This window comes from Hemitrygon akajei, chromosome 11, assembly GCF_048418815.1.
Source record: "Hemitrygon akajei chromosome 11, sHemAka1.3, whole genome shotgun sequence".
Classification (NCBI taxonomy): domain Eukaryota; kingdom Metazoa; phylum Chordata; class Chondrichthyes; order Myliobatiformes; family Dasyatidae; genus Hemitrygon; species Hemitrygon akajei.
Genome location: NC_133134.1, coordinates 113,782,619 through 113,809,686, shown reverse-complemented (window position 1 = coordinate 113,809,686; position 27,068 = coordinate 113,782,619). Strand labels below are relative to the sequence as shown.

The 27,068-nt window shown below is 43.3% G+C and overlaps 1 protein-coding gene across 1 annotated transcript in view; it reads left to right on the top strand.

The window, feature by feature from the left end:
• The first annotated feature begins 6,578 nt into the window (after positions 1-6,578).
• rae1 (ribonucleic acid export 1) overlaps positions 6,579-27,068 on the top strand; it is a 30,125-nt gene continuing 9,635 nt past the window's right edge. Inside the window, exons 1-10 of the mRNA XM_073061542.1 lie at positions 6,579-6,763; positions 8,109-8,200; positions 10,666-10,770; positions 16,547-16,639; positions 20,055-20,141; positions 21,205-21,291; positions 22,348-22,419; positions 24,506-24,613; positions 26,383-26,489; positions 26,574-26,652. Coding sequence (XP_072917643.1) covers positions 8,117-8,200; positions 10,666-10,770; positions 16,547-16,639; positions 20,055-20,141; positions 21,205-21,291; positions 22,348-22,419; positions 24,506-24,613; positions 26,383-26,489; positions 26,574-26,652 — 822 coding nt within the window. The 5' untranslated portion in view covers positions 6,579-6,763; positions 8,109-8,116. The remainder of the gene's footprint in view (positions 6,764-8,108; positions 8,201-10,665; positions 10,771-16,546; positions 16,640-20,054; positions 20,142-21,204; positions 21,292-22,347; positions 22,420-24,505; positions 24,614-26,382; positions 26,490-26,573; positions 26,653-27,068) is intronic.

Sequence of the window (27,068 nt, the reverse complement as noted above, 5' to 3'; positions counted from 1 at the left end):
TCACATAAGAGAAAATGAGAAAGAATGATGAAATATGGTTGGAGAGAATATTTAGCATAGATGTTTAGTAAATGATTTTCAGAGCTTAAGACCTTGGCATCTAAAGCCATAGATGACTTGAGTATTTAAAATTAGGTATGTACATGAGGGAAGAATTAGAGAAATGCATGAATCTCAGTGGTTTTTAAAAAGTATGCGAAGTCTATCGGGTAAGTCCACAGTGAATATTCAAAATCGAGGGTTATAGTTTTCAAACCAAATTATTGTTTAATTGGGCCATATTGTGGGTGAACAAGTACAGGGCGATGAGTGAACAAAAAGTTGGTTTGAATTAGAACATAAGTAGTTATTTTTTGGATGGGCTTAAGCCTACAAAGAGTACAACAGGAGGCAGTTTGCAAGAAGCATATTGGAATAGCCAAAGACTTGAATGAGCTGCTTCAGCAGATGGTCTGGGTCAGACAATGTTACAGCAATGGAAATGTGGATCCAAAGTTCACCTTGTGCTATAATGAGGTAGTAAGGTTAAATGTCAATCAGCTTTTAGGAGATGGAATGCAGTTTTGCTCTTAATACTGACCTCTTGGCATCTCCTCCATTGCCAGTGTAATTCTGCATGGGGTGGCTTCCTGGGTACTCTGATGTCAAACATGTCTTTGTGCATTGCCAGCTCATTCACTGGAATTCTTGGCTCCTGTCTGAGAACTGAACCTCGCTTCTTGCTCTTTCCTCAAAGTGAGGCATAAAGATAAAAGACAATCTTTCATTTCTAGAGAAATGGAGACAGGCAGAGAGAGCAAAGGAGGTCTGTGATGGGGAGAGACTGAATAGCACAAGTGGTGGTGGTGCTGGCTGAGAGAGTGGTAAAAGCTGGCGAGCAATAAAGGGTGAATCTGGAGGAGGGATAAAATGGTGCTGAATGAAATTGGGGGAAATGCTGGAAAAGTGGAATACGAAACTGGAAAGGCTACTTATCTGAAATAGATAAATTTGGCATTAATTCCTGAGGACTGCAATGCACCTTGTAGAAAGAGAGGTGCTTTTTCATATTACTGTTTCTCACTGTAGAAAGAAGCTGCTCAGCCCACCAGGTCTCAAGTCTATCCTGGCAATCCTATTCCCCACTTATTACCTGGAAACCTGTTTTCTCTCACACATCCACCTACTCTGCCAGCCTCCTGCGCTGGGGTCAATTTACTGTGGCCAATTAAACCATCACCCAAGCACAGCTTTGGGATGTGGAAGAAAGCCCAGATGGTCACTAGAGAATGTGCAAGCATCACCCAGCACATGACATCAAGATGAACCGAGACCCAGTGGCTGTGAGATAGCAGCATTAACTACCGCACCACTATAACATACAGGATTTCCTGTGTTTAAATTCCCTAGCTATCATGATGGGATTTGAATTTAAGGACCAATGATTATGACCCCTGACCTGCAGCCCTTTCTTTTCATCACTGTGCTACACTGCCCATAACTGCTACTCCTTGTGTTCCCTTTGTGTTTCATTGAAACATTCTTGGGAATTGAAAAGAGGAGAGAGGTAGGAAGGGGATAAAGATTTAAAGTGACAGGCAACTGAAAGCCCTGGATCACACTTCTGTGCTGAACAGAGATGTTCTATGATCTGTGTTTGTTTTTACTAATATAAAACAGAATCAAATTTATTTACTTATTACAAGTACATGTTTCTGTTAACAAGTGTTGCCACACATTCCGACACCAACATAGTATGCCCACAATTTTCAACAGAACAACAGGAAATCAAGCCCCTTTCCTCCCTCCCAGCACCCACTCAAACACACGTGGACAATCCTCCAACCCCACAACAGGTTGCCTCTGGGCCTCCAGCAGATTCCCAGACTTCGGCTATTGAACTTCTGGACTTCAGATTGACCTTCAGGCTACGGTATCACCCCAGGAATTGCAAATGATGGGACCCAAGCTCCAGACTCACTGCCTTATGTACCTAGAGGATACTCGTGCCTCCTGCCTGCCCAGACCTTTGATCCCCAAACCCAACGACCGAAGAGAACTTACTGACCTGCGAGATCCCAAGCCCTCATCCTCACTGCTCTTCATCCACAGTACTTGCCAGCCCTACATCCAACCACCCCTCATCACACAGCCTTCAGAAAAACTAAAAATAAGCCAGGTTGGTGAGCCTAATGTTAGCAGTGGGCAAGTTATTGAATGGTATTCTAAGGGAGTGGATATATAGGTTTTTGGATAGACAGTGGTTGATTAGAGATAGTCAACATCACTTTGTGCATGGTAAGTTGTGCCTAACTAACCTTACAGAATTTTTCGAGGAAGTTTCCAGGGAAGTTGATGAAGACAGGGCAGTAGATGTTGTCTACAAGGCCTTTGACAAGATCCCGCATGGGAGGTTGGTTGGGAAAGTGAGGTAATAAATTGGATCAGATTTTGGCTTTGCAGGAGAAACCAGAGAGTGGTGGTAGATGGTTGCCTCTCTGACTGGAGATCTGTGTATAGTAGTGTACTGCAGGGATCAGTGTTGGGTCCGTTGTTACGTCATCAATAGCAATGTTCTGGATGATAATGTGGTAAACTGGAGCAGCAAATTTGTGGATGACACCAAGATCGGGTGTAGTGGACAGTGAGGAAGACCATCAACGCTTGCAGTGGAATCTGGACCAGCTGGAAAAATGGCAGATGGAATGTAATGTATACAAGTGTGAGATGCTGCACTTTGGCAACTAGGATAGGCCTTACACTGTGAGCAGTAGGGCAGTGAGGAGTGCGGTAGAACAGAGGGATCTGGGCATACAGGTCCATAATTCATTGAAAGCTGCATCACAGGTAGACATGGTCATAAAGACAGCATATTGGCCTTAATAAATCAATGTACAGGAGTTGGGGTGCTATGTTGAAATTCTGTAAGATGTTGGTGAGGCCTCATTTGGAGTATTGTGTCCAGTTCTGGTCACCTATCTACAGGAAATGTTTAAGTAAGATTGAAAGAGTACAGAGAAAATGTACAAGGGTGTTGTCGGGATTTGAGGACCTGAGTTATAGGAAAAGGTTGAATAGGTTAGGACTTTATTCCCTAGAATGTAGAAGATTGAGGGGAGATTTGATAGAGGTATACAAAATTATAAGGGGAATAGATAGGGTAAATGCAAGCACGCTTTTTCCACTGAGGTTGGATGAGAATATGACTAGAGATCATGGGTTAAAGATGAAAGGTGAAATGTTTAAGAGGAACATGAGGGGGAACTTCTTCACTCAGAGGGTGATGAGAGTGGAATGAGCCGTCAGCACAAGTTGTGGATGCAAAAGTGTTGAAATTTTCAAGTTCCATGTGTATGAAGGAAGTCGCACTCATACAGTCATTGATGTACTGGAAAAATTGGCAGAAGGATGAAGGCAGGGAAAGTAGTGTTCAACGTCACATGGAGTATGGGGCATTAGTTAAAGACTGAATAAAAGGGAGAGGAAAGGTGGGGAAATCAGTAGTGAAACACGGCAAGGGAAGATGGGGACAGAGCGAAGTGCAAGAGGATTCAGGGGAGTATTAGAGTGGAAGAGATGTTGAAGCTTGTGATCCTCAATATCAGAGAAACAAAACTGATTTGTTAAACCAGTGGATGTAGAAAAGGATGAATTGCATTCAGTGGCCATTTTATTAGGTACACCTGTACACTTGCTCTTTAATGCAAATACCTAATCAGCCAATCAAGCAGCTGCAACCCAGTGCATGAAATCATGCAGTCATGGTCAAGCTGTTGTTTAGACTAAAGAAAAGAATGGGGATTAAATGTGATCTAAGTTACTCTGACTGTGAAATGATTGCTGGTGTTGATCTCCTGGGATTTTCACACACAGCAGTCTTCAGAGAATGGTACATAAAACATCCAGTGGGTTGCAGCTCTGTGGGTGAAAACACGTTCTTAATGAGAGAGGTCAGAGGAGAATACCAGACTGGTCAAGCTGACAGGAAGTTGACAGTAACTCAAATAACCGCGTGTTACAACAGTGAAGAGCATCTCTGAACACATAACACATTGAACCCTGAAGTGGATGGACTAAAGTGGACATTGAGTATAGAATTAAAGTGAGGACAGCTATGAGATAGTGAGTTAGACCTACTGAAGAGAAATTGAAAGCATGGTTTGCAGATATATGGTGTTAAGCCAAGATTTCAGTGTGAGACTGAAAATATGGAAGGTATCTGTGATCACGGGTGGTGTGGCGGCTGCAAATACAAGCCGCAGCATCAACCGGGCATATTAAAGTGTCCTGTAGCCAACCATCCTCCTGATAATCTGGCAAATGACTGAGCTGTTGCATTACACCAGCCTAAGTAGATGGGGCTGGGTAATTGATTTGTGCCATTCTGCCACAGCCAGAGGAGTGTTCGCTGGAGCTGTTTCATTTATGCCGTATCTTTTTAAGGAGAGGAATGTTTTCTCTCCCCTGCAATTTGCTATGGACTGGCCAGCATCGAATATAAACCCGTAGTCAGGAGATGAGTGGGGTCACTTGGTTTGAGGAGTATTTATTATGTTTTTGTAACCAAGTTCTGTTTAGCTGATTCAAGTTTGGACTCTAGAACAGTTCTGTTGAGTTTGTAAATATCTTGGGTAAATAAAACCCCTGTTTTTTCACCTTTACCTGCTCTCCCAGTTTTATGCTTACCCTGGTCCTTCACAGATGGATACAAAATCTGGAGGGCAGGATTCAGAATATTGCCACTCCTGAAGTGAAGAGATATGGTTGTGGAAGGGAGTTTAGTAAACACCTTATTAAAAACAGGGTGGAAAGCAGAAACAAAAAAGATGGTCACAGTTGATGTACCATCAATAACTCACGCTGAGACTTAGGAAGTGAGATATCGGCTTTTATTGACTGAAGAACAACACTACATCCTGGGAAAATGAGGGAGAGCAGCAGACCACAGTCGCCTTTATACAGGGGTCTGTGGGAGGAGCCACAGGAGCAGTCAGCAGGGTCTGTGGGAGGAGCCACAGGAGCAGTCAGACAGGTATATCTAGTTCACCACAACAGTAAAATGAGAATAGAAGTTCACTGAAAGAAGAGCTGAGTATTTCTGAAAGAGAAGTGACTATGACTCACAGTAATCCCAGATGCAATAAATTAGAAAAAAAATACACAAAATGTTTTATTTCAGATTTCCAGCATTTTGCTTTAGGAAAATTGGTACCAACAGTTGTATGGGATTTGTACCACATAGTTCAAAGTTCAAATTAAATTTATTATCAACATACATGTGTATACAGGGAGGAGGTCTGGCCCCTGCACATGGAGCACGCAGGCCCACTGGTGTGTGGACATGATCTGGTGCTCGTGAACGAGATCCCCAGCTATGGGTAAATAGCCCCATTGTCTTGTGGGCAGTCCGGGAGAGACGAAGGCTATGGGAGTAAACCCAGACAGCAGATCCGGAGTGGAGCCCCTAAGGCAGTACAACATTGAACATCCTTCTGGCAGATCCTGCAGCCAAGCTGGTGCCAAACGTATTGCCTCATAAGCTTTCCTCTGGACTACATTGGTGAGGCTGAGAGGGGTACCTCAGGACCTCCATACTTTCCGCCCCAGGCTTGTGATGATGATGATCATCATCCATTGTCCTTTGAGACAGACGGACGCCAAACACCACCAACTATATATGTAAGAACAGAAAGAGGTCTAATTACAATTCTTCAGACATGAGTGTGTGAGAGTAGTATGTAGTAACTTCAAGGGGGAACCTTTGAGCAAACTGGTGAGTCCATTCCCCTCCTTTGGATCAAACACCCTGCAAAGCTCTTGCTTAGAAATGAAGAATCCTCTACCCATTCTCTGCTGGCCACCCCACTGGTAATGCCGCTGACTGGCACAGTCCAGGCTTCGTGTGCACGTGCTGGGGAATGCACCGCAACACACCCAAAATGCTGGAGGAACTCTGCAAGCCTTTTGAAGGGTCTCAGCCTGGAACGTTGGTTGTACTCTTTTCGGTAGATGCTGCCTGGCCTGCTGAGTTCCTCCAGCAGTTTGTGTGTGTTGCCTTAATCACTCCTGTTTATTTCACTCCATAGATGCTGCCTGAACAGCTGAGTTTCTCTGGCATTCTGTGTGTGTTGCTCAAGACTTCCAGCATCCAGAGTCTCTGAGGGATGCATTGAGGCTGAGTGCAGCCAAGGCAAGGGCTCTGTGAGGAAGAACCACAGGCTAGGCTCCTTCGATTACTAGATAGGGAAGTATCAACAAAGTTGGGAAATAAAGCGAACGACACGAAAAATAGAAATGCACCGTGTTCTTCTCAGACCATGACATAGGAGCAGAATTAGGCCATTTGGCCCATCGAGTCTGCCCAGCCACTCAATCGTGGCTGATCTTTTTTCCCTCTCCTCGGCCCCACAATCTCCCAGTAACCTTTCATGCCATGTCGAATCAAGAACCTGTTAAACTCTTTTGTATACATTTTACTCTGAATAAAGTTATTTTTGAAACCAGAAGAATAAGACAAATGCATATATAAAACCCCCACGCGCCGTAACTGTTGGTGGAGCGGTTTCGTTTTGAATCCGGAAGTACATTCGCGTTTGTTGCGTCTCCCGTCCGTCCGTCAGTCAGCCTGCGACCGCTGAGGATCATCGGCACAGCCTCGGGGCCAAGTGAGCGGCGGCTCGGGGACACGGTGCCCAGTTATCGGTGATCGCAGTCCAGTGAACCGAGACCCGGGGAGCCCGGCCTGGAGCCGGTGGGAGTCACTTTGCGTGCGTTGAGCAGCCAGGTGGGTGAATGGGCAGCGGCCGGGGGATGGGGAACAGGAAAATGTGGGATAAATCTCGAATCAACCCCCCCAGCCTCAGGCTCTCCCTGCTGGCCTCCTCAGCACCTCCCCGCCCCTCTTGTCCTTTCCCAGGCTCACCCTGCCCTTTCAACCGCGCAACATCCCCTTCCAATCCATTACAACCCTCTGAGCCTCCCCCCGCCCCTCGCCCTCCTTCCTCCTCCTCCCTCACCCCTCTCTCCCCCAACCCCCTCTCTCCCCCAACCCCCTCTCTCCCCCAACCCCCTCTCTCCCCCAACCCCCTCTCTCCCCCAACCCCCTCTCTCCCTCCTCTCCCCCTCTCCCCCTCTCCCCCTCTCTCCCCCTCTCTCCCCCTCTCTCCCCCCTCTCTCTCTCCTCTCCCCCCTCTCCCCCCTCCCCCTCCTCTCTCCCCCCCCTCCCCCTCCTCTCTCCCCCCTCCCTCTAACCCCCCGTCATCCCTCCCTCCCCAACCCCCTCCCACCTTCCTTCCCACCACCCCCTGACCCCCTCCACCACCAACCCCCTACCTCCTCCAACAGTCCCCTCCCTCCCTCCTCCAACACTCCCACCATCCCTCCTTCTGACACCCCCTCCTGCCCAGCGACCCCCCCCCCCCATTCTCTGGAATGTCTCCAAAGAGTATTGTTTCTCGCTCTAGATCCTGTCCTGTAGTGTACTGTCGCAGTGTCACAATACACTGTGCATGATGTTTAGTAATAATCTACACCCTATTATATCAGGCCCATGAAATAATACAAGGAAACAAATGGTGCATCTTTTCATTTTTATTTCCCAGCTAGACAGTATTGTTCATAATTATTCAAAAATGGAACTATCACATTATGTGCGTGCTAGAAGACCTTTCCTAACACGTACACAGGGCTCTCAGCCCAACAGATCTCTGTGGCTGTTCATACTCCATCGAGCTTTTGCCCGCCTTCTGAAGCAGAGGTTCCCAACCTTGATCTGTGATGCCCTTGGAGAATGGAGTGTGCAGGTGTAGTGAGGCACACCAACAGGCTTAATTGACATTGAGGTAGTTATATTGGAAAGTTCACAAAAATATTGAAAATGTATTTTAAAAACAGCTTGCCTTGCAGCCATATGAGGCCCCCTGTCATGTAACCAGGCAGTGGTGAGGTAGAAGAGCTGGTCCCATACTTGCAGAGTAAAATCAACTGGAACTTCCATTTGGGAACGTTACAAGCTTAAGAATCCAACGCTACTGCAAACCTTGTCATAGATGACAGTGGTTACTGGGCACTGTTCTATTTTAAAGTGCTGCTATGATCATCATCTGACTTCAAAATGTAATTGTTCACAGAGTCTAAAATGAGCCTGTTTGGAACAAGTACAGGGTTTGGAACAGGGGGCATGTTTGGAGGGACAGCGACGGACAACCACAATCCTATGAAGGTAAGTGCAGCCCAAGGAGCTGCAAATATACATCAAGCCATCATTTCTGCTGAGAGGTGGTTGACTAACTGTTTCTCTTCCCACACTGCTGCTTGTTTTGTTGAGTATTTCCAGTGTACTTTTATGCCCTTGTGCCTTCATCTCTTTGAAAGCAAATACCAAAAAAAGCTTGGCAGCAGGATTCACAGTTGATTTTTCTGCTGTTCTTTCCTGGAATACACGATTTCCTTCCCCTCAGTTTTCTTCCTGCCTTTGCCCTGAATTTTTGTCTTCCTCTTGTAGCTTGTCCTCTCTGAATAGATCTGAACATGTCACCAATTTCCAATTCACATCAAACTGCTGACTTGTCCCTAGCTCGTTGATGTGACTGATTCCTTTGGTGCCTTGTTCCTATTTTCAAATTGATTCTTTTATCAAAATAATATCCTTGATCAATCTGTTCTTGCATAATATTCAATTTCCAGTGCCTTATAGAACCCTTGGATTCATGCCCAACTTTCCAGCAGACCATATTAGAATCCCTCCATTCAAATTTCTAACCCTCGTGGCACTGAAGTGAGCCTTTTCAAAGTAAAATAATGTTATCTTTCTCTCTGGCCATTGTAAGCTATCCCTCCTCATCTGCCTCAGCTTAGCTGCAGCCACAGTTGACTGCACCGTTCCATTCCAAGGATTCTCTTGCACCATCCAGCTGGGACTGACTCTTTCTGATTCACCAAAGCCTCTGCAATGCTCCCTCTTGTCACTCATGCTCGTACTTTGAGAGGTTCGAAAGGATTTATGCTCTGCTTCTACATGTCTTATTTGCCTGTTGGTGACATGTTTCAGCTAGAAGCATCAGGTTCCATGATGGGTTTGCTTTGGTTTTGCCTCAGTTCAGCCACTGCCTAAACTTTATACTTGTCACTCTTGCCTCTGAATACGATCATTGCATGGACTGCCCTCCCATCGTCTACCCCAAACTTCACTCTTTTAAAAACTCTGCAGTCCATGCTCCCCAGCCGTGCATTTGTTGGTTTACACTGGCACATATGTCAGCTTAATTTCCTGTCCTTGTCCCTGTGCTCATTTCTATTTTATAGGGATGTTCTTGTATTCTGAGGCTGTGTCCTCTGATCCTAGACTCCCCCACTACAGGAAACATCCTTTCCACATCCACTCCATCTAGGCCTTTCAATATTTAATGGGTTTCAGTGAGATTCTTACCCCCCCCCCTACATTCTTCTGAATTCCAGTGAGTGCAGGCTCAGACCCATCAAACACTCCTCATAGGTTTCAGGACGCTCTCCAACGCCAGCACATCTTTTCAGCTCACAATCCCCAAGTGAGGCCTGACCAGTGCCTTATAAATCCTCAGCATTACCTCCTTGCTTTTGAGTTCTGGTCTTCTTGAAGCGAATGCTAACGCACTATTTGTCTTCCTTACTAATGCCTCAACCTGCAAGTTAACCTGTGGGGAATTCTGCCCGAGGACTCCCAAGTCCTTTTGTGCCTCTCATTTCTGAATTTGCCCCTTATTTATTTGTTTCTCGATTGATTGAGATACGGCACAGAGCAGGACCTTCTGGCCCTTCGAGCAGTGCTGCCCAGCAAACCCCGATTTAATGAGTAACCTACCAACCGGTATGTATGTGGACTGTGGGAGGAAACCCACGTGGTCACTGGGAGAATGTACAAACTCCTTTCAGACAGTGACGGGAATTGAACCCATGTCGCTGGAAGTGTAAAATGTTGTGCTAACCACTACGCTACCTCGCTGCATACGCCTTTGTTCCTACACCTTACACCTTAGTCTACACCTTTATTCCTGCAGTCACACGGTGTCAGGAAATGGCATCTGGGGACTGCATAGAGGATGCCTTGCTCTAGATGGCTGATTATAGTTCAGTAAAGTGGAAGGTGAGGTTGCGGGTGTCCCATTATTGCAAGGAAAGTGCAAAATTGAGAAGCTTCTAACGTGGCAGGAAATTTTTAAAGACTGAAGATGAGCACGGAATGAGAAGGACCCAACACAGACATCAGGGAGAAGATGCCATCAATAATTTTAGAAGTTCTTTTCATTTGGACTAATCCAACTGATTCATGAAAATAGTTTGAAAGTGTTGTATATAAACGTGCATGGACTTCATTTCTTGATTTCTTATTATTTATTAAGGTAAGCAGAAAACTTTAAAGTTAAATGGAGAGTGATTATTGATCACAAGTTTAGATTTCAAAGCTAGTTTTTGGAGTGGAAGAATGGTGTGAGGGTAGTTCATGGAGCCTTTACCTTCAATGCCATTCAGTTGAAGTGAGGAAAGGAAGAGCACTCTGTTTCTGAGGAAGGTGTTATTGTGTGTGGGGAGGGGCGGGGGGAGATGCACTTCAGTTTTCGATCAGCCTTTCATTGACTGAAATGGAGCAGCCTGTTTTTGCTGCCGGTATGTGTTTTGTCATGCCCAAATTTAATCAGTTTGCTTTCACAGGATATTGAAGTGACATCTCCTCCCGATGACAGTGTCAGCTGCCTGGAGTTTAGTCCCCCTACGTTACCAGGAAACTTCCTGATCGCTGGATCCTGGGCCAATGATGTGAGTAACAGATTGTGCTGGTGATATATTTACTTCGTAATCCTGCATTTCCTACAAGTGTCCTCTTTCTTCACCATCTTCTACACTGAGATTCCACCTTATTATCCTCTAACACCGTTCTATATTCTATCATCACAGCTTTTGGGAAAAGCAGATGCTGGTTATTGCTTAACAGAATCAGAATCAGGTTTATTATCATCGGCATGTGACGTGAAATTTGTTAACTTAGCAGCAGCAGTTCAATGCAATACATAATCTAGCAAAGAGAGAGAAAGTAATAAATAAAATAAAACATAACAATAATAAATAAACAAGTAAGTCAAGTCACTTTTTATTGTCATTTCGACCATAACTGCTGGTACAGTACACGGTAAAAACGAGACAGTGTTTTTCAGGACCATGGTGCTACATGAAACAGTACAAAAACTACACTGAACTACGTAAAAACAACACAGAAAAAAAACTACACTAGACTACAGACCTACCCAGGACTGCATAAAGTGCACAAAACAGTGCAGGCATTACAATAAATAATAGACAAGACAATAGGTACAGTAGAAGGCAGTAAGTAGGTGTCAGTCCAGACTCTGGGTATTGAGGAGTCTGATGGCTTGGGGGAAGAAACTGTTACATAGTCTGGTCGTGAGAGCCCGAATGCTTCGGAGCCTTTTCCCAGACAGCAGGAGGGAGAAGAGTTTGTATGAGGGGTGCATGGGGTCCTTCATAATGCTGTTTGCTTTGCGGATGCAGCGTGTAGTGTAAATGTCCGTGATGGCGGGAAGAGAGACCCCGATGATCTTCTCAGCTGACCTCACTATCCGCTGCAGGATCTTGCGATCCGAGATGGTGCAATTTCCGAACCAGGCAGTGATGCAGATGCTCAGGATGCTCTCAATACAACCCCTGTAGAATGTGATGAGGATGGGGGGGTGGGGTGGGAGATGGACTTTCCTCAGCCTTCGCAGAAAGTAGAGACGCTGCTAAGCTTTCTTTGCTATGGAGCTGGTGTTGAGGGACCAGGTGAGATTCTCTGTCAGGGGAACACCAAGAAATTTGGTGCTCTTAACGATCTCTACCAAGGAGCCATTGATGTTCAGCGGGGAGTGGTCGCTCCGTAAATCAATTGGGTATATTGAATAGATTTTTTTAAATGTGCGAAAACAGAAATACTGTATTTTTTTTTTAAAAAGTGAGGTAGTGTCGAAAGCTTCAATATCCATTTAGGAATCGGATGGCAGAGGGGAAGAAGCTGTTCCTGAATCACTGAGTGTGTGCCTTCAGGCTTCTGTATCTCCTACCTGTTGGTAACAGTGAGAAAAGGACACTTGCTAATTTCAGCTCCTGCAGACTTTTATTTCTTTACATCATCCCAGCTCAATTTCCTTTTCTCTAGCTGTGTCCCTGCTTCACGCTGCTGAATGTCCAAATTCGCCTTCCTGCATGCACAAACTGCCTTACCAGACTTCTCAAAGCATTTTTTTGTTCGTCTTAATTTAGATTTCCATCATTGACTCAAAATATACATCTAATTCTACACGTGCTAAAAAGGGAGTTATTAACAAAAGTGTTGAGGATATGGCTTCGGATTTGGATTTATTTATCCCATGTACATTGAAACATGCACCTTTTGCATTAACAGCCAATACACCCATGGGTGTGTTGGGGGTGCCACACAAGTGTCGCGATGCCACCATAGCATGCCCACCACGCCCGGCAAAACAACACAGAACACACCAACACAGAATATAACAACCGACAAAGCAACAACTGCAAAACAAGCCTTGTTCCTCATGGCTAATATAATTCGTAACTAAATTAGGGCAATTTATTGGGGATTTTGCAACATTTATAATTACAGAAAATATAATCGTGTTCAAATTGAGGTTCTTGGTCACAGGATGCACAGGTATCAATCCCGGCTACTTAAAGAATTCTAGTACTATGCCTCAATTTATTCCTGGGTTGAACATGTCTAGGAGGAGCAATGGCTCCTGGCATCTGATTTTAAAAAAAATATGGTCCCGCGGATGGCAATTGTTTACTGGTTTACGCTGATTTAACTAGAATGAAGGAACTCACTCATTATAATGGGACTAGGACATTCAAGGCTAACATCTGGAGAAACTAGGAATGATGCACATGTCAAGCCCAAAATGGGTACAGTTATACTGAGAGATATGGGTCTGACCATAGTTTGGCCATGGTTGTTTGGAAAGACTCTAAGGCTAATTTACTTCATTGTGTTTCTTCTTCCTCGACACACTAGCAATTCAGTTGTGTATTTCCAGTCATTATTTTATCGTCTCAGGAGTATGTAGATTAATTTGCCAGTCAATCGTGTGTATGCTTATTACACTTACCGGTACTTAATCATGCACAAGAATCTCAGAGTCTGCAGAGATTCGGCATGTCATCAGAAACCTTGGCAAACAACTATAGGTATGTACTGACTGGCTGCATTATGGCCTGGTATGGGAACACCAGTACCATTGAGTGGAAAATCCTACAAAAGGTAGTGGATTCGACCCAGTATATCAAGAGTAAAACCCTCCCAACCATTGAGCACATCTACACGAAATGTTGCTGTAGAAAAGTAGCATCCATTATCAAAGATTCTCACCACCCAGGCCATGGTCTTTTCTTGCTGCTGCCATCAGGTAGAAGGTACGGTGGCTCAGGACTGGCACCACCAGGTTCAAGAACAGTTACTACCCCTCAACCGTCAGGCTCTTGAACAAAAGGGGATAGTTATACTCAATCTATTTCTGGTGTTCCCACATGGTCTGACTTGAAAGACACTTTATCTTGTTATTTCATGCTCTTGTTATTAATATTTATTTTTGCATTTGCATAGTTTATATTCATTGATCCTGTTTATGGTTATAGTTCTACAGATCTGCTAAGCATGCCCACAGGAAAAAGAACTTCGGGGTTGTATGTGGTGACGTGTATGCACTCTGATAATAAATTTTACTTTGAACTTTTTATCTTTCTATGTTTTGTTTCTTAGGCTGTGACAAGTGAGGTCTAATCATAAGCTGTTTTACACTTTGTGCCAATTTTCAGTCTTAAGTTTTGTATGCACTAAACAGTGGATGCCAGATTGATTAATCACTGCACTCATCAATGTTAGAAAAGGGCAAGCATAACTGCAGGCAGGTTCCAGCCAAATACAGATGGAGCTGCCTAAGGCAGAATTATTCTCCTAACAACAGGGTCAGATGCCGTGTGCAGCCTGTTACATGGAGGGCTATCATCCGGCCCTGTGAAGGCAGCACCAGAAGGAAATATCTCACACTATACCTTGTCATTAATTCCCTTTGCTCTTGTGCATTCTTATATATAATAAGCATGAAAAGGATTGACCAGCAAATTAATCTACATGATTCTATATATCCACTGTTGGGGTCACTTGGATCAACTGGGACGTTGTTGGTATTTGTCCATTTCAGTTAACATTTTGGCTTTTTGCGGAATCCTCTGTGTTTTCAAAGTAAATTTATCATCAAAGTACATGAGTGGCACCGTATACAACCCTGAGATTCATTTTCTTATGGGCATACTCAGTAAATCCAGTGACCATAATCGAATCAATGAAGGACCAGTCAAACAGGGTGGACAGCCAGTGTGCAAAAGACAACAAAGTGTGCAAATACAAAAAGAAAGCAAATAAGCAATAAATATTGAGAACATGAAATGAAGGGTCCTCGAAAGTGAGTCCATAGGTTGTGAAACAGTCCAGTGATAGGGCAAGTGAAGTTAAACCCCGCTAGCTCTAGAGCTTGATGGTTGAGGGGTAGTAACTGCTCCTGAACCTGGTGGTGTCCTGTACCACCTTCCTAATGGCAGCAGTGAGAAGAGAGATGGCCTGGGTGGTGGGCGTTCCTGATGATGGATGCTGCTTTCCTGTGATAACACTCTGTGTAGATGTGCTCAGTGGTGGGGAAGATGGACTGGGCTGTATCCACTACTTTTTATAGGAGTTTCTGTTGGAGGGCATTGGTGTTTCCATAACAAACTGTGATACAGCCAGTCAAAATATTCTCCACCAGTCATCTATGGAAGCTAGTCAAAGTTGCTGAATCTTCGCAAATACCTAGGAATTAGAGGCACTGCTATGCTTCATAATTGCTTTTGTGTTGTGAGCCCAGTAAAGGTCCAAAGAAATTTTAACACCGTAATTTAAAGTTGCTGACCCTCTCCATCTCTGATCCCCAATGAGGACTGGTTCGTGGTCTTCTGGATTCTATTTTAATATATATACCGTAGATTCCGGACTACAGAGCGCACCTGATTAAAAGCCGCTGGCTCTAATTTTAGAAAGAAAATCAATTTTGTACTTGTACAAGCCGCACCGGATTTTCGGCTGCAGGTGTCCCACGTTGTAATATGAGATATTTACACAGAAAGATATTACACGTGAGGATTTTTTAACTTTTAATTAAATCCATATGGTAACATAAACAAATACATATTGCAAATGCTTTTTTTCGAACCGTGCCTGTAACGCGGCTACTTTTAAATATACGTTGCGTATACTTTTTTACTGAACAACATTCCAATATCTCCTAACGACTGGTAAAAAATATATATACTGCAGCCTACCAGGAAAAGTTATTGATCGCCTTTAACTTAAAAGCAGCGTTCGCTCAGATCTAATGCCGCTCGCCCCCTCCTTCCCGTTTATCGCAAACCGGTATTTCCCACAAGACGCGGCGAAACCGGGTGTGACGTCATAGCATCCCGCGATGTAGTACAGAAAACAAATATAGTTAAAACACTTCTAACTTTAACTAGAAAATGAATTACTAAGCGAAAATATTATAAACTAAATAACTGCCATAAAGGCAGCACAATGCTTTTCTTCGAGTGTTTTCCATGTTGATGAGGGTGAGTACAAATGACTGATTTACAATAATTTAATTGTGAAAGTGCGCTTGATTTATCGTACAATTTCATTGGACCTCTGTGAACTACTCATCAATTTTATTGGTCTACTGTTACGAGGCAAAATGTTTTTGGCGGCATGAAAAAAACCATGCATTAGCCGCACCGTATTAAAGGCCGCAGTGTTCAAAGCTGTTCAAAATGTGGGAAAAAAGTAGCGGCTTATAATCCGACATCTACGGTAATAAATAGTTAAATAAGAGTAAGAGGTTATTGTGCCACCATTCAGCCAGTGACAGTGATGTCTTCAGCAAACTTAAATATGCCATTGGAGCTCTGCTTAACCACATGGTCATAAGTGTAAAGCGAATGGAGCAGGGGGCTGAGCACAAACACCTTTCACACTTAACCCATTACCTCTAGTTGTAGTGTGACCAACCTCAGTGGAAAAAGCCTGCTTGCATTTACCCTATCCATACCCCTCATAATTTTGTACGTCTCTATAAGATCTCCCCTCATTCTCCTGCTCTCCAGGGAATAAAGTCCTCACTTATTCAACCTTTCTAACTCAGGACCTCAAGCCCTGACAACATCCTTGTAAATTTTTCCCATACTCTTTCAATCTTATTGATATTTTTCCTGTAGGTAGTTGACCAGAATTGTACACAATACGAATGCGTCAAGGCCCACTCATGAGTTGGGCCTCACCGATGTCTCATAAAACTTCAATTCGCTTTCTAGTTCATTAATTCTTCATGAGCTGTTTATCCCATACAGAAATAACCCCTGTGCCAGTTATTTCAAGGATCAATGCTTTCTATTGTACAAGCTTAAGTTGATGGACCATCATAATTGTTGCCATTATTGAACTCTGTTTATATTTTGCAAGGTGCGTTGCTGGGAGATTCAGGATAATGGGCAAACTGTTCCAAAGGCGCAGCAGATGCACACGGGTCCTGTGTTGGATGTCTGTTGGAGTGATGTAAGTCGATTTATTAACTTACTTCTTCACTGCAAATTTCTTTTGCTCTGCATCTTCGAATGGAGGTTCCAATCTGGAAAATTGTTAGGAAATTTGCTATACTCTCTCTTCTCCCTCCTCACTAACAGGTTCATTATCACTGCACTGTTTATAGGACATGGAATTTGTTGTCTTGCAGCAGTAGTACAGTGCAAACACATAAAAGTACTATAAATTACAAAATATAATGCAAAAACAAAAGGAATAGTGAGGTGCTGTTCTGAATGATGCAGGAGTGGTTCAGAAATCTGATGATGGCAGGAATGAAGCTGTTCCTGAATCATTTGTGGGTCTTCAGGCTGCTATACCTCTCCAATGATACAAGCAAGAAGAGGCCTGTCCCGGATGGTGAGGACCCTTAGCGATGGATGGTGCCTTCTTACGGCACTGCCTCTTGAAGAAGACCTTGATGGTGACGAGGCTTCTGATGGAGCTGCCTTGGTGTATAGCCTTCTGCAGCCTCTTGCTCATTAACCTCCATACCTGGCTGAAATGCAACTAGTCACTTCAGAGCTAATTGTAGGGTTGTGGAGAAAGTAGGTTTTGGGTGAGGAAAACAGTTCTTTCCAATTACTGAAACAGGATAGGTGACAGAATACATACGTTTGAGGCTAATTAGCACCCTAGTTTTAATTTGCATTTGTTATGTGGGCCTTGACGCATTCATATCACACGTGTTATGTCAGTCCTGGATTGTAGATGCACAATTTCCTGTTAGCTGTTTTGTGGCCTAGGCTCCTTGTGCTGTTTCTGTTTTTAAAAGTGCTGGCTTTTAATGAGCTGTGTCCCTGCATGACAAGAACTTTCTGCTTCACTCTGCTCTGCCAAGTGAGAGTGGAAACCATCTCATTGGACATAGGACTGGACGCAGGTCAGAGGTCTGGAAGATACAAATCTTATCACCCTCTTTAAATACTCTTTCCCCTAATACAGGGGTGTCAAACTCATTTTAGGTCACGGGCCGGATTGAGCAAAATGCAGCTTCATGCGGGCCGGATCAGTCTGACGCGTGCGAACACAGCTTTCGTTGCCTCCGTTTTTTCAGCCTGCTCTCATGTGTCTCAGTCTCTGCTATAACTACAAAAGTGTTACACTTTACAAATTCCGTTTCTTATGAAGAAGACTGCCGAGCAAGACTGCCGAATAAACACTAAAAACCCTGAAAACCTGGTACCTGAATAAACTCAGCATTAGCCATATCATACGCCATAGGCGCTTCGAATACTGGGGCCAGCTGTAATAGTAATTAGATATTATCTCGCGGGCCAAAGATAATTCCACCGCGGGCCTTGAGTTTGACATATATGCCCTAATAGGAAAGTGTTGGTGAAGAAATCTGGGACAAAACAGGGTTTATCAAAGATTTCTTAAGGGGAAAAAAAAAGCACTTGATTAAAAATAATAGTTGAACTCTTTTTGGTAAAATAATGGTGAGGTTGGATGGAGGTGGTGGCATGTCCTTCGAAAGTTCTGATAAGGGATCACTAAATAGGCATTACATTATATTTAAATCTACATGATTACTGCAACAGAACATGAAAATGATACCGAGGTTGAAGCCGAAAAAATTGGCAGACTAAATGTGGGAAGTATACAGTGATGCATTTTGGGGTTTGCTAATGACATGCACCAGTCATATTTTCCAAAGATAATCTGAAACTTGAAAATGTACAAGACGCAAGTCAGTAGTGTGTAATGTAATGTGATAATTCTGGCTGATTACAGTTACAAATTGAGAAGCACAACACTAAACCCAGGCCACCCCAACGTGCATCCCAACCTCTACTTTAAACATCCACTCTCTTCGTCAGCTACTATCTGCATTACACTGCAGCTCCTCCTGGAGCCAGCATCTCTGCCAAGGGTACTATGTGCAAGGGAAGATTATCAGCACTGTCCTGCTCCATCTTGTCTTGGATTTGCAGTGCTGTTCTGTTAGGGCCACTCATTCACTGAGTGCATAACAACAAGTTATGTATTACCTCCAATTCAAATGGAGAACCTTCCCTCTAATCCCAAGAGTTTGGGAATTGGTGTTTTTTTTGTTGTCGCTTGTATTGCAACACAGTGAAAAATTCATCTTGCTTACCTGTTCATGCAAATCAGATTATCACGAAGTGCATTGATGTACAAGTCAAAACAATAATATTGCAGGATAAAGTGTATGGCTGCAGGGAAAGTGCAGTGCTGCTGAACACCAAGTTGCAAGTTCCTAACGGGGTAGGTTGTGAGTTTAAGAGTGCAATTTATTGCACCAGGAAACTATTAAGTAGTCTTAAAACAGCGGATTAGAAGCCGTCCTTCAGCTTCAGGCTTTTTTGTTACCTTCTTCCCAATTGCAGAGGAGAGAAGAAAGAAAGTCCAGGGTGGGTAGGTAGGTCTTTGATTATGCTGGCTGCCTTACTGAGGCAGCAAAAGGTGTAACAAAGTTCCTAGAGGGGAGGCTGTTTTCTGTGATGGGCTGAGCTGTGTCCACAACTCTCTGCAGTTTCTTACAGTCATACCAGGCCGTCTGCCGTGGAGGTTTTTTGTGCAGCTCTCGGTGTTTGTGGTAGAAGATTGTTTCCAGAAACTTTGGTCAAAATAGATCAAGGTGATGTAGTTATCAAGTACCTGTCCTCTTGTCTAAAATGTACACACAGTGGGAACAGCTTTATGTGAACTATGTTGCAAAGCACTTTCATTGTATTTTCATTGGGGTGTTAGCTTTCATAAGTCGAGGGATAGAGTTTAAGAGGTGCAATGTAATGATGCAGCTCTATAAAACTGTAGGTAGGCCACACTTGGAGTACTGTGTCCAGTTCTGGTCGCCTCACTATAGGAAGGATGTGGAAGCATTGGAAAGGGTACAGAGGAGATTTACCAAGATGCTGTCTAGTTTAGAGAGTATGGATTATGATCAGAGATTAAGGGAGCTAGGGCTTTAATCTTTGGAGAGAAGGAGGATGAGAGGAGACATGATAGAAGTGTACAAGATATTAAGAGGAATAGACAGAGTGGACAGCCAGCGCCTCTTCCCCAGGGTACCACTGCTCAATACAAGAGGACATGGCTTTAAGGTAAGGGGAGGGAAGTTCAAGGGGGATATTAGAGGAAGGTTTTTCACTCAGAGAGTGGTTGGTGCGTGGAATGCACTGCCTGAGTCAATGGTGGAGGCAGACACACTAGTGAAGTTTAAGAGACTACTAGACAGGTATACGGAGAAATTTAAGGTGGGGGGCTATATGGGAGGCAGGTTTGAGGGTCAGCACAACATTGTGGGCCGAAGGGCCTGTAATGTGCTGTACTATTCTGTGTTCTGTATGTACTGTGGTGTGTTAAGAGCTACTCACATCCCTGGCATATCTGTTTTAACCCTGACTTATACTTTCTTAAGGATGGCAGCAAAGTGGTCACAGCATCATGTGATAAAACTGCGAAGATGTGGGACCTCAACAGCAACCAGGCGATACAGATTGCACAAGTAAGTAGGAAATCAGGTGTTCAGCACCTCCACAAACAAACATGTTCAGAACCAGGCCCATAGAAAGTGAATGAACCTCTCAGTTTGGATCGTATTTATTTCTTTTCAAAATTTCTCATGCCAAAGTTTAAGGATCTTGACCCAAAACACCCATTTCCCTCCCTGAATGCTGCCTCACCCACTGAGATCCTCCAGCTGCTCTGTGTGTTCCTCTACTATCTGCAATCCCTTGTGTCTCCAGTATTGGAACTCTATTTAGATGTGAATCAGACTGTCATCTGTATGTATGACTGCAGTGCAATATCATGCTGGGTTGTAGGATATTGTGGGGAAAGAGCTCTGCATGGTAGAGCAGAATAAAGGTCTAATCCCATAAAGAAAAATACTAAGGAAAATCTCTTCATGCCATTTTCATGTACCGTTCTGGAAAGCAGGGGATTCATGCTGAGTGACACTGCCAGAAGATGCATTCAGAGTATCCTGTGCCATTGCATAATGTGTATCAATATCTTTGCGCAAAAGTCAGTTTAACCTGGAAATCTTGTTTGTGACATCAGCACATTCAGTGTTCAAGTTGTAATCAACAGTATTGACGGAGTGAATTCAGCAGAATGATACCTGGGATATAGAGTTAAATTAAGCCACATTGGGTTTTTTTTCCCATAGAGTTTAGAGAGGTGAGTTTTAATCCAAACAAAGTATATAAAATGTTAACAACAGAAAACAAATTGTCTTGGACTTAAAATAGGGAGGTAACCATTCAGGAGTGAAAACACTATTCACACAAATAGCAGTAAAAATCAACACCTCTTCTCCCCCTCAAAAATACTGTGGTTGCTGGATTAAAACATCGATGAATAACTTTGTTCTGTCATTATATCAAGGAATCTAGAGAAAAGGCAGAAATGTGAAATTATGACATAGGCCATGTGTTACCTACATTCCAATTTCACCTTTGAGCATGTTTGCATGAATTGAAAGTGGTTGCATGACATGGGCAAGATCCTATTGTGTGAGACCGATTGAGCAATGCAGAAAAAGTAATGATGTGTTTGGATCACAGCACGATGCTCCTATTAAAACTGTCCACTGGATCAAAGCACCGAACTACAGTTGCGTGATGACAGGAAGCTGGGACAAGACGTTAAAGGTATGACTGCCTTGAGTTTGCTGGTTTTCAGTTCCTGCTGCACAGTGTTCACTGGAAAGATCAGACATTTGTGGTTACACTGGAGGAGGTGGTGTCCTTCAACCGCAGCAAGTCCCTGTGACTGCTGTATTGTTGTGGGGGGGGGGGGGGGGGGCGGTTAAGGGATTCCAGCAGAGTGACAATGAAGGAACTATAGTGATCTTCTCTAGTAGGATTATATTCTAGTCCTCTCAAAATGAGTGCAATAGAATATAAAAGCAAGGATGTAATGCTGAGGCTTTATAAGGTACTGGTCAGACAACTTGGAGTATTGTGAGCAGCTTTGGGCCCTTTAGCTAAGAAAGGATGTTGGAGAGGTTATAAAGGAGGCTAACAAAAGTGATCTTGGAAATTTGAGGATTAACACTTGAGCATTTGTTGGCTCTGGGTGTGTATTCACTGGAGTTTAGAAAAATGAGGGTGGGATCCCATTGAAACCTATCAAATATTGAAAGGTGTACTTAGAGTGGAAGTGGAGAGGACATTTCCTATAGTGGGGGTGTTTAGGACCGGAGGGCACAGATTCAGAATAGAAGGATGTCCCTTTAAAACAGAGTTGAGGAATTCATTGCCACAGATGGTTTTGGAGCCAAGTTATTGGGTATATTTAAGTGGAGGTTGATACGTTCTTGATCTTAAGGGTGTCAGAGGTTGCAGGAAGAAGGCATGAGAATGGAGTTGAGAGGGATAATAAATCAGCCATGATGAAATGGTGGAGCGGAATGGCCTTATGCTGCTCTTACATCAATAGCAAGCTTGCTTCTCTTGTTTTTACTGTTAGGACTGTTTCTAGATTATGATGAGTGGGACTTGCAGGACCTTCGTCCTTATCTGAATCGAGGTTGGAAAATTGATTTCCAGGGATTAAATTTGAATAATCATCCATTTAAAAGGTTTTCAATGAAACAAGGCAAAGCCAGGTTTGAAGATCACAATGTTAGAAGGTTTATGACACATTCTGGTGGTGAACAGGCTGTTTTAGAGCAGAAATACTGAATTATTTCCCTTGTGTTTCAGTTCTGGGACACACGTTCTCCAAATCCTATGCTGACGTTGCAGTTGCCTGAGAGATGTTACTGTGCTGATGTGGTAGGTGAATAAACTTCAAACAGTGATGCCCTATTTCTGTAATATTTATTCACAGAATTGGTGATGTGAAGACACCAGCACCTATTTCCCATCTCCAGTTGTCCTTGAGTGGATGTTAGCAAATCATCATCTTGAGCTCTTGCACATGATCTGCTAATTGTGTTATTATCATCATCACATGTACCAAGATACAGTAAAAAAAAACTTTGTTTTGCAAAACCATCCATACTAATCATTTTACTACATAAGTACATCAAGGTAGTACACTAGAAAGGCAAGAACAGAACGCAGAAGGAAGTGTTATCGTTGCAGATAAACTGCAGTATAGGCAGGCAATAGGTACAATAAGTAAATTGTGAGATCAAGGGTCCATCTTGCGCATGAGGCCCATTCAGTGATCTCACAGCAGAGGGGTAGAAGCTGTCGTCCTTGAGCTTAGCAGTGCATACTCTCAGACTTTTGTATCTTCTTCCCAATGGAGGGGGGAAGAAAAGAATGTCTGGGGTGTAAGATCTTTGATTATGTTGGCTCTTTTTCCGAGGCAGCGAGAACTGTAGACCAGGTCAGCGGAGAGGAGGCTGTTTTATGAGGCGTGCTCTGAGATGTCCACAACTCTGCAATTTCTTGTAATCACATGCAGAGCATTTGCCATAATAAGTGGTGCATCTGTAAAAGATGGTGAGAGTTAACAAGGATTTGCTGAATTCTTTGGCCTCTGAGGAAGTAGAGGTGCAGGTAGGCTTTCGTGGCTATAGCATATACATGATTGGAACAGGACAAGCTCTTGGTGATGCTTATACCTAGGAACTTGAAACTCAACCATCTCCACCTCAGCAATATTGATAAAAAACCAGGCCCCACCCTGCTTCCTGAAGTCAATGACCAGCTCTTTTATTTTGCTGTTGTTGAGGGAAAGTTTATTGTTGTAACACCATGCCACTAGGTGCTCTGTCTCCTTCCTTCAGATATGGCTGACTGTCGACTGCAAACTTCCAGCTAGTTATCTGCCAGGTATCCTATTGGAAAGGGCATACTTGAGTCCTCCTTGCTTACCTTGTCCCTTTTGAGTTACTGTAACTTGTTTTGGGGCAGGACCAAGCTCAGACATGCTAATTAAAACCTTTTATCGCAAATGTCTGGTTTCTTTCCTTGGTGAATTGTGGCCAAGGTGAAGATTATGGAGGCATCTGAAAATGAATGGGCAGAGAACACTGTCCTGAGGAGCCCCTGCTGGGGTAATTAACCTTGAGCAACCCTAACCATCTTCGTTATACAAAGTATGATAGTGGGGAAGGAAGGAAATGCAACTTTGATGGTGCTGCTGCGTAATATTTGTTAAAAAATGCTCTTTCTCAGATATTACAACACTTAGGGTAATAACACAGCAAGGTCATAATGTGTAAGGGAAGAGGGGCACTTGGTCCATTTTTTATCGGTCATGTTGAAGTTGAGAGTTTCATGTTGCTGGGAGTAAACATCATTAATAGCCTGTCCTGGTCCAACCACATGGCCAAAAAGCTCGCCAACACCTCTACTTTCTCAGGAGATTAAAGAGATTTGAAATGCCACCATCAACCCTCTCAATATTTATTGATGCACTACAAAAAGCATCCTGTCTGGGTGCAAGAAACTGGAGAGAGTTGTGGACACAGCTCAGCACAGAAAGCAGCCAACATAATGAAAGACCTCATCTATCCCAGACATTCTCTCTTCCTTTCATCGGGTAGAAGATACAAAAGCCTGAAAGCATGTCCTGCCAGCTTGTACCCCACTGTTACAAGACTTACTAAATGGTTCTGTAGTATGACAAGATGGACTCTTGACCTCATATTCTACCTCTTTATGACCTGGCACTTTATTGTTTACCTGCTCTGCACTCTCTCTAGAGCTGTTACACTCCATTGTTTTACCTTGTTCTACCTCAACACATTGTGTAATTATCGGATCTGTTTTCAATAATAAACTAATTTCAATTACACTTCCAATTACATGATAGTTTGGCAAGATGTCTCGATTTGTTAATCACATTACTCAGCTGGGCATGCATGATCGCTCACTACTTCTTTGTCTGTGTTTTAATTGACAGTTGTACCCCATGGCTGTAGTTGCCACAGCAGAAAGAGGTCTAATAGTTTACCAGCTCGAGAACCAGCCGTCCGAGTTCAAGAGGATAGACTCTCCCCTGAAGCACCAGGTACGGCAGCAGAAAGAGAACATTGCCCATGGAAGGAATCCTGGGCTTGTGGTCAGTAATTTAGGCATGCCCAGGTGCCCACTCACCTTGTGCACTTGCTGTGTGGAATTGTTAGGTGTTATCTTCCCTTTACAAGTTTGATTTATGACTTTTTTGACAATTTACACCTTTTATCCATTATATTGCATCTGACTCAGAATGCCATGTCTGAGGTTTTTCAACACAGGAGAAGTGTTAGATCACTCAAGGTACCTTCATTTAGATGAGTTACAGAGACAGTCCTCCCAGTACGGTGGGGACAATTCCACAATGCTGTTGAAGAAGATGCAGCGGTGCTGGCTGCTGCCTGGCCAAGTACCTGCTTCTTTTTACACTGCTCCTTTCAAAGACAATTGCCTTGCTGCATTTCCAGTGTCAAATTAGTCACTACATTTCAAAAAAGTACCTCGTAGGCCTTAATGTGTTGTGACACAACCTGTGCACGTGAAATATATTAATTAAATTCAAGTTTTCCCTCCTATCTCTTTTTCTAGACCCAAAATCTGGAATTGGGTCTATAATATCAGTCTTTTTTATAAGACAATCTTTAAGTTTGTGCAAATTCAGTTGAAGTTATTACTAGATAGATAGATAGATAGATAGATACTTTATTCATCCCCATGGGGAAATTCAACATTTTTTCCAATGTCCCATACACTTGTTGTAGCATACACTCCTTACATACAATACTTAACTCAGTAATAATATGATATGCATCTAAATCACTAACTCAAAAAGCATTAATAATAGCTTTAAAAAAAAAAAAAAAAGTTCTTAAGTCCTGGCAGTTGAATTGTAAAGCCTAATGGCATTGGGGAGTATTGACCTCTTCATCCTGTCTGAGGAGCATTGCATCGACAGTAACCTGTCGCTGAAACTGCTTCTCTGTCTCTGGATGGTGCTATGTAGAGGATGTTCAGGGTTTTCCATAATTGACCGTAGCCTACTCAGCGCCCTTCGCTCAGCTACCGATGTTAAACTCTCCAGTACTTTGCCCACGACAGAGCCCGCCTTCCTTATCAGCTTATTAAGACGTGAGGCGTCCTTCTTCTTAATGCTTCCTCCCCAACACGCCACCACAAAGAAGAGGGCGCTCTCAACAACTGACCTATAGAACATCATCAGCATCTCACTGCAGACATTGAATGACGCCAACCTTCTAAGGAAGTACAGTCGACTCTGTGCCTTCCTGCACAAGGCATCTGTGTTGGCAGTCCAGTCTAGCTTCTCGTCCAACTGTACTCCCAGATACTTGTAGGTCTTAACCTGCTCCACACATTCTCCATTAATGATCACTGGCTCCATATGAGGCCTAGATCTCCTAAAGTCCACCACCATCTCCTTGGTCTTGGTGACATTGAGACGCAGGTAGTTTGAGTTGCACCATATCACAAAGTCCTGTATCAGTTTCCTATACTCCTCCTCCTGTCCATTCCTGACACACCCCACTAGCTATTTTATGTAAGTATTCAAGTGTACTCGAATTACAATTTTTTTTCGCATTTACTAAATAGTTGGGTATAAGTGCTTGGCGGTATTCTGTGAGTCAAATATTTTGTCAATTCTCACTGTCTTATACAACCAACAGAGAGTTCATATTTGGTTGTGGTTGGGTCTTTCCCTAAGTCAGCTTGTAAAAGGATATTAATGGTGGAAGGTTATGTACAGGATCCCGAAGTGCACCTTCCCTCCTATACACTAAACTGCATCAACACACCAATCTTTTTCAGCATCGATGTGTCGCCATCTTCAAGGACAAACAGAACAAGCCAACGGGATTTGCACTTGGAAGCATTGAAGGACGAGTAGCCATTCATTATATAAATCCTCCCAACCCGTAAGTGACCCTGCTCTTTCACCATTTCTTCTTCTCCCGGTTGAGCTACCTGTTTAATAACTCTTGCTTCTTCATAAAAATTAGTGCAAAAGACAACTTCACTTTCAAATGCCATCGTTCTAATGGAACAACCAACACATCTGGGCCTCAAGATATCTATGCTGTGAGTAATGTACTGTTTGTTCATCTTGCCTTGTGAATTTGCTGGATGAAGTCATCAACTTGGTCTGACATAAACACGGACACTTGACCGTCTGACCGTGGTTATCAGTGCTTTCACTGTACATCCAGTTACTTAACTCAGTTTATTTACAACCAATTGAGGCAAAATCATAATTAAACAGTGGGGGGGCTTTAATATGGAGGTATTCCAGCTTGTTCTTTAGATACACTTAAGAGGGAGAAGTGAAGTGAGATTAAAAGCCGAGTTCCATGAATTACCCGAAGAAAGAGTAAATGTGAAAAACGGTGTGCTTTAATGTGCGTCTTAGCTGATTACAGAAAAGTCAGAGGAGAAGTAAGGAAGGAAATAAGAGAAGCACAATGAGCCTGAGAAACTATCAGCAGCAAACATTCTGC